General features: G+C 36.3%; 1 protein-coding gene across 1 annotated transcript in view; it reads right to left on the reverse strand.

Annotated features, from left to right (window-relative positions):
• Positions 1–2,565: 2,565 nt before the first annotated feature.
• FSIP2 (fibrous sheath interacting protein 2) overlaps positions 2,566–12,355 on the reverse strand; it is a 117,412-nt gene continuing 107,622 nt past the window's right edge. The window contains exons 23-25 of the mRNA XM_057746510.1: positions 9,889–9,932; positions 6,683–6,752; positions 2,566–2,702 (exon numbers count right to left, since the gene is read on the reverse strand). Of these exons, the coding sequence (XP_057602493.1) occupies positions 2,566–2,702; positions 6,683–6,752; positions 9,889–9,932 (251 nt within the window). The remainder of the gene's footprint in view (positions 2,703–6,682; positions 6,753–9,888; positions 9,933–12,355) is intronic.

Consider the following 12,355-nt stretch of genomic DNA (forward strand, 5'->3'; position numbering starts at 1 on the left):
TGGGTCTTCGTTGCTGTGTGCGGGATTTCTCTAGTGGTGGTGAGCAGGCGCTACTGTTCGTTGTGGTGCATGGGCTTCTCATTGCAGTGGCGTTTCTTGTTGTGAAGCACGGGTTCTAGGTGCACAGCCTTCAATAGTTGTGGTATGTGAGGTTCAATAGTTGTGGCTCATGGGCTCTAGTGTGCAGGCTTGGTAGTTTTGGTGCAGGGGCTTAGTTGCTCTGTGGCATGTGGGATCTTCCTGGACCAGGGCTCGAATCCATGTCCCCTGCATTGGCAGGCAGATTCTTAACCACTGTGCCACCAGGGAAGTCCCCATTGTTTTTAGAAATATCTGTGCCTTTAATATCAAACTCAGTTCACTTATGGGTCCCGTGAGTCAGGAAGCTACCACCCATGGGGTAAACCTTGCCTGCTATCTATTTCTGACAAGCCTGCAAACTAAGAATGGTTTTATAATTTTTTTAATCACTGAAAAAAAATGATGTTTTGTGATGTAAAAATTTTAAAACTCAAATTTTACTTTTCATAAATATTCATTGAATTGCAGGCACATTTACTTATTTGTATATTGTCCATGGTTACTTAATGAAATAGTTTTGACAGATACCGTTAAGCGCTGCAAAAGTATGATGTTTACTATCTAGCCCTTCACATAAAAGGTTTGCCAACCTCTGTAAGTACAACAGAAACAGAATCAACAACCTGAGAACTCATTCCCATGCCTTATGGATTTAAAAGGTATTCTTCAGAATCAAAAGCTTGTTACTTATAGAAATTAAAGCTATTATAGATTTTATCAGGTAATATGCATTTTTTTCCACTAAGTTATCTAAACGGTCACAGAGTTTCATTTCACACATGACATATAACAGAAACTTTTCTAGGTTAAGGTTTTTCCTAGAACTTAAATTTATCAATAATTTAAATCACTTTTTCCATAATTTTGACAGCTTCAAAAATTCTGAACTTTATGCTTCTTTCTTTACTTGAGTTGGAGAAAATTGAAAATCTCTTTTATCATTAAGAACCTTCTATCAGAGAGTACATTACTCTTATATGTTAAATCTTTAATTAGAGATGATGTGAACCAGAGTGCCTTAAAGTCAGAGTGCATTTCAGTTCCTTATCAACTTTTGAAAACATGGATGAGAACTTTGATTAAAAACTACAGTAAGGCAGCCTATAAGCATGTGATTTCTAAAGCCAGGGAGCATCAGTGGTTTGTTTGGATGACATCTGTAAGGATACTTTCAACAGCACTGTCAATTTATGCACACTAGTAGAATTAGTCCTCCTGAAAATAGTTTTTATCTGGATTGCCAGTCATTTCTCATCAACTATCATTTTTGAAAATGTTCACATCTATAGGGTACATGATTTTATATGATCTTTGAGATCAAATAATTTATGAGATTATTATAAACAGACTAAATTACTAATTGAGTAGCTTCATCATCATTGGAATGTAAAAATTCTTTATAATAACATTTTTTTTCCTCTGGAGCTAGCTGTCAAAACCTCACTAACTTCATTAAAGGAAACCCAATTTTGTAAAACAAAATTTTCTCAGATGTTTCTGCTTTAGTGCTGGCTACTGTCAAGAAAATTATAGATAAAAGAGAAGATATTACATTCTCTAAAAATGTATGAGTCAGCATTAGCGTAGATAGTGATGATGACTGACTTTCTTTACTGTTTGGTCCACTTTTGGATCTTTTAAACAAGACTTTTAGAATCCAGAGGCAACATGCTGAATGAAGTTGGATCCATATCACAAAGTAGCAAGTTAACTGATTTTTGAAAAACTTCATTTATCACTGTGCTAGCTATCCATCTTGTTGTTTTCCTCAGTACTTTTTATGCTCTTACAAATAGAATCTGGATATCTATATTAATATAAGGTATCCAAATAAAGGATTTAATAACTTTACTGACCAACAATTATTGATGGTATTTTATCCACAAAGATACCTTGTCTGAAAAGGGTTTTTTAGTCACAGGGGTCATTTTATGCATATGTAGTATTTTATCCACAATAAGTCTTTACTTCTTGATGGCACCTTATCCATAGTTGGATCTTTTTGTTTGGGAGGTGTTTTATAAACTGATGAAGTTTTATCTGCAGGTGGTATAGATATTTCTATTTGAATATCCCAATACATCTTTTATAGTGAACCAATCAGTTTCATAGCTGTGTCATAGAATTCAGCTTGTGTTTCATCTCAGAGTTTGATAACTATTTTGGTGAACATACCTTCTAGAAATTTAACAGGAAAAATTCAAGTTCATTTTCTGGTGGGTATGGGGGCTGACTGGTTTACTAGGTACACTTTTTGTCTCTTTATCTTCATGGTATGTATGTATTGAATAATATTAGCACTCAGCATCTCCTTACACTAAAATGCTTATCAAAAACATTATCAAAACTTTCTCTTACCCAGGTCTCTATTGTACTTTTATTGCTCAATATTACAAGAATCATCTTATAGGACACTATGTTATGTTTTAAAAAACATTTTATTTTCTAAGGGAATTAAGCATAGTTATATCAGGTATAGAAACTTCAAACCTCGTCCTGGTAAGGTGGTGAGGAAGATTTGGAAATACTGGTGTTAGTTCGAGAAAACACCTTTGACAGAGCTGAAGACACCTTTGCCAGCATTTTAGATCTTTGTTTGGGAATACTAGGCTTGGGAGTTTCTGTGGACAAAGCAAAAAAAGTAGTATAGATGTTTATTAGACATTCTAGTTGAGGCAGCCATACTATAGGACTGGTGATTTAGAATTCAGAAATTGACATTTATAAAATAATTTGAGATTTAAAAAGCATTCACAAAGATTCTTTTCATTTGATCCTTCCAACACTCCTGTGAAGGAAACAGGACAAATCATATCTCCATTTTTGGATATGAATCTTGGTGAGGTCAGAAGCCTTGCATGAGTAGAAAGTAGCCAAGCCTGAATAGGGAACAGCTTTCTGACTCTCATGGCATCATTATACCTCATGCACTCTGATACTTCTCTTATCAGGTGTACAAAGAATATCTTTCTTTTCCCAGCAGAAAAATCTCTAAAAAAGCCTGATGAGCTAAACTCACATGGAAAAGTAAATTTCAACACTATGCAGTGATGGTGTCTATTCCAGAGTGCTCAACTGAAAACAGAAGTGCATTAAAACTCCTATGATTTCTCACCACTTTGGGTAAATTTTCAGTTGACTAATTTCAAGTTTTTTTTTTTTTTTTTTGGTCATGTGAGAGAAGACTGTATAGATAATAAAAAGTTTCCATTTGAATTCATTTTTATATACCACTTCTTCAGGGCATGGACTCTTAGAAGATACCATATTATAATTTAACAAAATGAATATTTTACATGTAAAGATAGAAGTAAATATTTGTGTAATTTTCTGAAACTTTATGATAGGATGTGATAGGACATGAAAACACACATGATATTAAAAGCCCATCTTTTCTTAATTCCAGTACATGCCAAAGTTCATGAGTATGCCTCTTGTGGTTACCTAGATTTGTCTTTTCTAGCAAGGTAATCCTCTATGGTTAAAGCTAAGATACCAACAAAAAATTTAAAGCTAAGAAAGCCAACAGAATAAATAAAGAACAAAAAGTATGTTTAGGTTTTTACTGTGCTATTTTTTAAAAAAAAATCTAAGAATTAAAAAGGAAAAAGCCAAAATCTGTAGCAGATAAAACAGAGAGAAGCAGAAAGAGAAAGAAGTATATTCTAAAAAGGCAAGACAAAGATTTTACTAACACGACTGAGGCATTGTTACAAGGCTTCTGAAATTCTCATCGGAGAGGTAAGAGAATGTTCTGAAAATTTGGTGGTCTTGTTAAAAATGCAGATTCCTGGGCACTGTTACTCCAAGATGCTAGCTTAGCCAGTCTAGAGAGCATCCAGGAATCTGCATTGTTAAAAAGTATTCTGGGGTCAGTCCCTCCCATCAGGAAGCACACATGAGCCTCCTAGATAGCTTCCTCCACAAGAGGGAAGACAGAAGTATCAAGCAGTATCAGCAGTATTTCGTTTTGTGGAGCTGAAACCACAACCACAGAAAGATAGAGAAAATGAAAAAGCAGAGGACTTTGTACCAGATGAAGGGACAGGATAAAACCCCAGAAAAACAACTAAATGAAGAGGAGATAGGCACTCTTCCAGAAAAAGAATTCAGAATAATGATGGTGAAGATGATCCAGGACTTTGAAAAAAGACTGGATGCCAAGATCGAAAAGTTTACCAAAGACCTAGAAGAATTAAAGAGCAAACAAACAGAGATATGCAACACAATAACTGAAATGAAAACTACACTAGAAGGAACCAACAGCAGATTAACTGAGGTAGAAGGGTGAATATGTGACCTGGAAGACAGAATGGTGAAAATCACTGATGCGGAAAAGAATAAGGAAAAAAGAATAAAAAGAACTAAAGACAGCCTAAGAGACCTCTGGGACAATGTTAAACGTGCCAACATTCTCATTATAGGGGTCCCAGAAGGAGGAGAGAGAGAAAGGACCCAAGAAAATATTGGAAGAAATTATAGTTGAAAACTTCCCTAACATGGGAAAGGAAATAGCTACCCAAATGCAGGAAGCACAGAGAGTCCCAGGAAGGATAAACCCAAGGAGAAACATGTCAAGACATATAGTGGTCAAACTGACAAAATTTAAAGACAGAGAAATGTTATTAAAAGCAACAAGGGAAAAACGACAAATAACATACAAGGGAACTCCCATAAGGTTAACAGCTGATTTCTCAGCAGAAACTCTGCAAGCCAGAAAAGAGTGGCATGATATATTTCAAGTGATGACAGGGAAGAACCTACAACCAAGAATACTCTACCCAGCAAGGATCTCATTCAGATTCGACAGAGAAATCAAAAGCTTTACAGACAAGCAACAGCTAAGAGAATTCAGCACCACCAAACCAGCCCTACGACAAATGCAAAAGGATCTTTTCTAAGCAGGAAACATAAGAGAAGAAAAGGACCTACAAAAACAAAAGCAAAACAATTAAGAAAATGGTAATAGGAACATACATATCGATAATTACATTGAATGTAAATGGACTAAATGCATTAACCAAAAGACACAGACTGGCTGAATGGATACAAAAACAAGACCCATATATATGCTGTCTCCAAGAGACCCACTTCAGACCTATGGACACATACAGACTGAAAGTGAGGGGATGGAAAAAGATATTCCATGCAAATGAAATTCAAAAGAAAGCTGGAGTAGAGATACTCATATCAGATAAAATAGAATTTAAAATAAAAAATGTTACAAGAGACAAGACAGGACATTACATAAAGATCAAAGGATTTATCCAAGAAGAGGAGATAACAATTATAAATATATATGCACCCAATATAGGAGCACATCAATACCTAAGGCAAATGCTAAAAACCATGAAAGAGGAAATGCAAAGCAGAAACAGAGTCACAGATGTAGAGAACAAACACATGGACACCAAGTGGGGAAAGTGGGGAGGGTTGGCGGAGGATGAATTGGGAGACTGGGATACCAAATTGTATACTCTAAATATATGCTGTTTTTTGTCTGTTAACTATATCTCAATGAAAGTTCTTTAAAAAAACAATAAATATGAATGGATTATATAAAAACAAAAGTATTCTGGGTGGTTCCAGTGTAAAGCAGTTCCTAGAAACACAATGAAGATACTGCCCAAATCCACATTCACTATTAGATGACTGGTGGGTGGTAGTGTCCTAGGTTAACAGCATCATCCCCAGAGAGAATAGTGAACCCTGTGTTTATCAGTTAATAGCTCTTTTCACAGCAAAACTATAAGCTATCTTTGGTCATTACCCAATGAGGACCTACTTATGGGATGCAATGGCAACTATATGGAACCACAATGTAGAGGGAAGAAAGAATGCCAGATCGAAGTCAGAAGATAGTTTTTAAGCCTTAAACAATCTCCATTTGTTGTCTGTATAACCTCAGACAGTTATTTACCTCCATTTCTCATTTGTAAATTAGGGCTCTGAGACTTGCAGAGGGAATATAATATAATGTAGGAGTATAATATGGACCAAGTTTTGTTTGGTCCATATAGTGTTTTGAATTACTTGATAAAACCTGAAAGTCAGGAATTTTCACATAAAACTTTCATCTCCAGTTTCTTTTAAAAAGTGCTAAGACCTGAATTAGAAGGCCTTGCAACAATCCAGTATGCCAATGATTGGACCTGAGTAACAGCTTCCTTCTTTAGATGGGGCATGCCATCTCCAGTGGACCACAGACCCCTGCTTCAACTACTGCTCTTGTTTGTTACCTACCGATCTCCTGTGAACATTTGAGTATATGAACTATGGTCATGTTGAATGAGCTTAGGCTACGAAGTCAGGCGGATATGTGTTTGGATCCCAGCTTGCAGCTTACTAGCTTGGGGTGACCTTGAGTAACCTACTCTCATTTTCTCTTTAGTAAAATGAAGATAGCTGATACCTGTTCAATGTTAGTTCCATTATCTATTACCCCTTTGGTTTAAGAATTGCATAGTAAACTGCAAATGGAAATAATATTTTACTATTTATATTTTTATATATAGCAATCTCATATTGATAATAGGTGTCAATACTGCAAGGGAGAAACTACTCATTCTAGGAGTAATGTTAAAAGCATAGTATTTTGTACCTGAAATGACTTCTTTTGAGGGATTCACACTGCCAAGAATATTCTTGTTTCCTTCAAATATGGTGATAAACTGCCAAGACAAAGCAAAGTATTGACTTAATCTTTTGTTGGATACTACACACTAGAGATAACTAGAAATCCTCAAGAGATGTAGAATAATCATTATAGCATTTTATATAATTTCTGTGCTCTGCAGTCACAAATAATTATTCTCTGAGACTTAGACTCGTACTTTTTTGACAATTATGATGGCTAGGATTGACTCTTATTATAGATATAGGCCTTGGTTACCAAATGATGATTTAAGTGACAAGAAATGTCAGCTCTGTCCCTCCCCCTTTTTGGATGAACTAGAGTGAGTAGTAAGTTATAATTCTTTTCTAACAATAGAGATAAGAGAAGGAAAATGGATGTTTACTACATAAGTCCAATTTCCTTTTATGGAAATCTTAGCCATTTTGAAATCTGGAGAAGTAAAGTGGCTGTGTGGACCTAGGGCAGGGAACATGGCTCAGGTATTGGCTCTACTCTGTAGGCCTTTATCATATCTTTGAATGCAAAAGGAGGAATTTTCCCAGAAGGGCATAAAAGAGCCTGGGACAGGTACCTGGACTTCACTGTAACTATTCTATAATGCTAGCAATTTAAAAGGGAAATAAAAAAGTCAATGAAGTAAGGCTAAATATATGTAACATAAAATGTATTATGTATAGACTATGTAAAGACCAGCAGATATTAATGAGTTTTATCACAGTTCCTCCAAGAGGACTTGAGGCAGTTTATATATTGAGGTATTTTGAACTGGATACATGAAGAATAAAATGGAGCAGACTATCTAAAGAACTTATTCTCAGCTTTGGCTGCACAATTGAGTTATCTGTGGAAATTTTTAAAAAATATGAATACATGGGTCCTACATGACCACTGGAATTGAAATCCCTGAGGGTGGGGCAGATATTGATATTAAAAAAAAAAAACAAACATATGACTCCAATGTGTGAGAATTAAAGTTGATAATCCCTAATCTATAAGCAGGGAGCAGATGCTACCAAGTGTCTGAGGTGAGTAAATATATTTAAGTTCTGCTATGAACTTCTAGCATTCCATTAGCGTCAGGAGTATTTGCTGTTACTTTGCGGAACATTGTTAAAAATCACTGCTTAAGGATTTTGTCTGAAAATTTCAAAATCTTAGCTATGCTGGAGCTGGCATCTCTTATCTTTTCCCTTGAAAGTTGTAGACATTGTCTTAGTTGTTTGTAGGTTGAGTAACATTGGATTGTATCCTGAGCATTTTAAACAATTTATATGATTCTAAGAACTGTTAAAATCCTCTGTAGAAAGTTGATTTTTTAAAGTAGGTAATTAACCCATTAAAGTTCAGACCACACATCCTACTCTGCCTTCTATGGCTGTGGTTCCAATGTAAATGCAAAGTCTTGGCAGTATTTTTGTTTTTAGTGTGTACCCTATTAAGACTATAGTTCAAGTTCTCATAGTCTTTTGTCTGTAGAACTTCAGGTCAGTTCCTTGCATGCACATCTCAGGAGACACTTTATAAACAGATTTGGAGGGATTACTTTTTTGACCCCTCCTCCCTCTGATTTAGTGTCTCTGACTTTCAGCAGTCTCCTTTTCTGGTTCTATGTCTAGAATGCTGTCGCTCTAGCCTTCCTGTGTGCTGTCTCACACATCCCATAGCTGTATCCATGTCCAGGGAAAAGTAACAAGAGAAAATAGAGAAAAAAGTAGCAGGTTTCCCCCTAATGTTCTTCAGGTTACTGGAGACTTTTTCCTAATTCCTTTGGTCAGAGAGAAGGATTTTCTCTCAGTCTTAAGTGCCTCACAGCCTCTGCTGCCACTGTTGTGTAGCTTCACAGCTGAAACTTAACTTGAGGCAGGGGCAGAAGAGGAGGGAAAAAGTGGACTTTCCTATTTTCCATTTTATAGTAACTTCTTCCTACTTCTGGCAAGAGAACAATGGTTTCTCTTTGAGCCTTCTTATTTTACCCATGCCTTCTATGTAATTACAGGATTTGAACTACCCGGTCTATGCTACTACTACTACTAACTTTTCAGAATCCTCAGTAGTTGTCCAAAGTTTTTAGTTTTAAGCAGTGAGAGATACAAGGAGAATGTGCTTACTCTACCTTGGAGGAGAGTAAGCACATTCAGCAGAACTGGACTGAATAATAACATTAATCATAGTTTTACCATGGAAAAAGCAGGAAGCAAGGAAAAGGTCAAGAGCCAAAAGGGTTCAGATTAGCCAGTAATTCAGTTTGGCACAAGGAATGGCCTGTCATCAGGTCCTCAGACTAGAGATTCATTGTCTCCCCTTTAGTGCCATATGATTTTACTTGGAAAATATGGCCTAAGTGAAGCTGGAGTTTGTCAGATAGATATTTATGTTAAAAAATGAAGATTAGGTTGAGTGAGGAAATAACCCAGCATTTTTAGAGCTGTGGCAAAAGTTATCTTAAGTATCAGTTATAAGATTTGGTTCTGAAAATTACTCTGATAATGATAAGTGACTGGATAATTGATGGGCTGTGTGTCATGGGGTTGGGGATATTTGTTTAAAGATGGGATTAAACTGAGCCAAGAAACAAACAAAACAGAAGAGGATTTGTAGCTTGAGCACTCATTTGAAACTTTCTAAAAAGGATTAGCAAAGGGGACACTTTCTGAGTTTACAGTGGAGAATAGCTGGGCCTTTTGGAAAACTGCCTTTAGACAGTCAGACCTTAGGAATACGGAGAAATAGATGGAAACAGCACTTATTTCTTATAAGCTGCTCTCTTCCATTTTTGAAGCTTCTATTTCCTCCCTGCCTCCATCAAGTCCCTCACTTGGATCCACCTATCTATTCAGGGCCAAGTTACTCACTCCCTCTAGAATTTCCTCCAGTGACTGTAGTAACAGAGTTAAGGAATGGAATTGTATTTAGGTGCTAGGGAGGAACAGTGGCTTATTGTGTGCACTTAAGCAAGGAATGATAACAACACTAAGATGAAAATTAATGGATTTCTTGGGTACCAGGGACAAGTCTCAGCCAGGAGGAGAGATCTGAGCATGAAGAAATTGCAAATAGGGGAATGCTTCCTGATGACTGTGACCACACAGTCCCTGATTTGACCTTAAAAACTGGGCCATGTTCAACTGGACTCCAAGTATTCTAATTAGAGGCTATTGAAAAGTATTTACCTTAACACTGTTTGAATTTTCTGGCTTTTGTTCCTGAGAACTTGCTGTAGAGGGGGGAAAAAAGAAAAAACAATATTTTTTTCTGAGGCATAAATAGCATTGATACAAATCTGATCTTACTGCTTTTCACCAAAAAGTCATAGAATTTAGGCTGATAGAAGAAATTATTATTAGTTTTGGCATATAGACAATGTGAATAAAACTGAAATAGGTGAGATCCCTAGAATTCTGTGGCATCTTAGCCCTTCTTTTAGGAATTATGAAAGATGAAGTGTGATGCAGTAGGAAAGGCAGATTCTGTAACTTAGTAGCTATACATCTATGCATGACCACTCAATCCCTACCGGCCTATTTATTTTACGTGTAAAATGAGAAGTTACCCTATAGGTGATTCCCAAAGGCCTTTCAAGCTTTAACACTCTTGGATTCTACATAGCAAATTAAAAGCAGATAATTGGAACAAAGAAGAAAGTACTAGTCTTACGAAATACGAATGAAAATCAGGAGAATTTTGAGGCAATACCAAATGGAAACCTGGTGGAGTTGATGCAGAACTAAAAGTTACCAAAATTTGAGGGGAGGTCAAGCCACCAGTAAAAGAATTCAACCCTAGGAGGTAGAAATGATACTGTGAGATGAATTTCACAAAGATCCACCACTAGGAAGGCAGCTAATGTGCTAGTTTGAGTCTTAGCCTCACTACTTAGAGCTATGTGAATATTGGCAAATTTAATCTAACTTCTCTCCCAGTTTCCTCCTATATAGAATGTGAATGAGACTATTTTCCTGCCTGCCTCGCAAGAGGACTCAATGAGATATTTCATATGTAAAATCTATGCATTTTATAGACATGTAATCATCAAGAGACAACACATGTGATTACTCTCTGAATTACCCTTTGGGTCAGTATAGGTTCTGGAAAAAAACATCAGTAAAATCTCAATTAACTCAAATATGAGAAGAGCTGATTATCTGACTTACCTGACAAAACTGGTAAAATTTCATTGTTGGTCGATAATATTTCTGAAGTTTCTGACTACACTGCACATAATGGAGCTGACTTTTACTTTTAAATGACAGGACATTTGGGTTTACTACCAGGGCTATTATTCCAAACACCAGTTTTTATGTTTCCAGGTTAGATGGCTATCAACTTTCCAGGATATACTAGGAATCTGTTTTGATGAAGAGTCACAGAAAAATTCCTGCTAGTTCAGGACCTAAGATATTCATATTTATTTGAGATTTTCTCCTATATTCTATATAAAACCATAAACTAAAATTAGAAATGTATATGTTCAACCCTGAGCTTGTCATTGAACTTCAGACTTAAATATCCTATTGCTTATGTGACACCTCAACTTAAATATCTAATACCTTAATGTAACCAAAACAGATTTCTTGTGCATCCTCCTTAGTTTTTCCCACAGTCTCTCCCATTTTACTAACTGCCTCCTCCTACTACATGCCTGTCTTAGGCTCTTGGGAATATAGCTGTGATCTTCATGGAGCTTACATTCTAGAGGGAGATAGTGAAAAAACAATTAATTAAAATATACAGTCTGTCATATAGTGATAAGTGCTAGGGAGAAAAACAGAAAAGAAGTGGAATATGTACTGCCATCTTGAGAATGAGGTTACAATTTCAAAGAGTGTGGTCAAAGAAGATTTCACGGAGATGACATCTGAGCAAAGTTTTGAAGGTGAGGAATGAGCAATGTAGGTATAGAGGGAAGAGCAGTACATGAGGATCAGCAAGTGCAAAGATCCGGAATTCCTGGAATGTTTAAGGAACAGCAAGAAGGTCAGTGAGGCTAGAACAGAGTGAGACAGAAAGTGAAAGAGAGGAGGAGGTTAGAGAGGTAATAGGGATTTGGGATGATGTCCAGATGATATAAGGTTTTGCAAACCCTGCCTCAAGTAACTGTAAATTCTGAGATCAAGGCCTGTGTTGGTCTTGTTCACACATGGGATTTTAGAACACAAGGAGGTGCTCAGTAAATCTTTGAATGAATGAATAAATAAATGATTGAATTGGACAGCTGCAATATTACTGAAGGATATAAGAAGCTGGATCATTGCAACAAAGTTGGAAAAAACAGAACACTAAATTTAGGGTCAGGTGCATTGGGATCTAGACTGGGCTCTGCCTCTGACTCAAAGTACTCCTGGACAAGCCACTTTCTCACTCTGAGCTTGAGTTTCCTCATGTAAACAATGAGGGGAGTTATAGTAAGTGATTTCTGTCTGACTCTAACAGCCTAGGGTTCCATAATACAGGAATAATAGTGATTATTTTGATACCTGGTTATGATATATTTATTGAATTATGGCATACTTACTGTTATTCTTTGAATCCCATCTTAATAAAAATGACTTCCACTTCCAAGTTGACAGAATGAGTGAGTTGTATATTTGAAATAGCCAGGGTAAACCTGTGGTTCAAATTTCAAGGCCACTTTATAGT

This window comes from Hippopotamus amphibius, chromosome 8 (genome assembly GCF_030028045.1).
Source record: "Hippopotamus amphibius kiboko isolate mHipAmp2 chromosome 8, mHipAmp2.hap2, whole genome shotgun sequence".
Taxonomy (NCBI): domain Eukaryota; kingdom Metazoa; phylum Chordata; class Mammalia; order Artiodactyla; family Hippopotamidae; genus Hippopotamus; species Hippopotamus amphibius.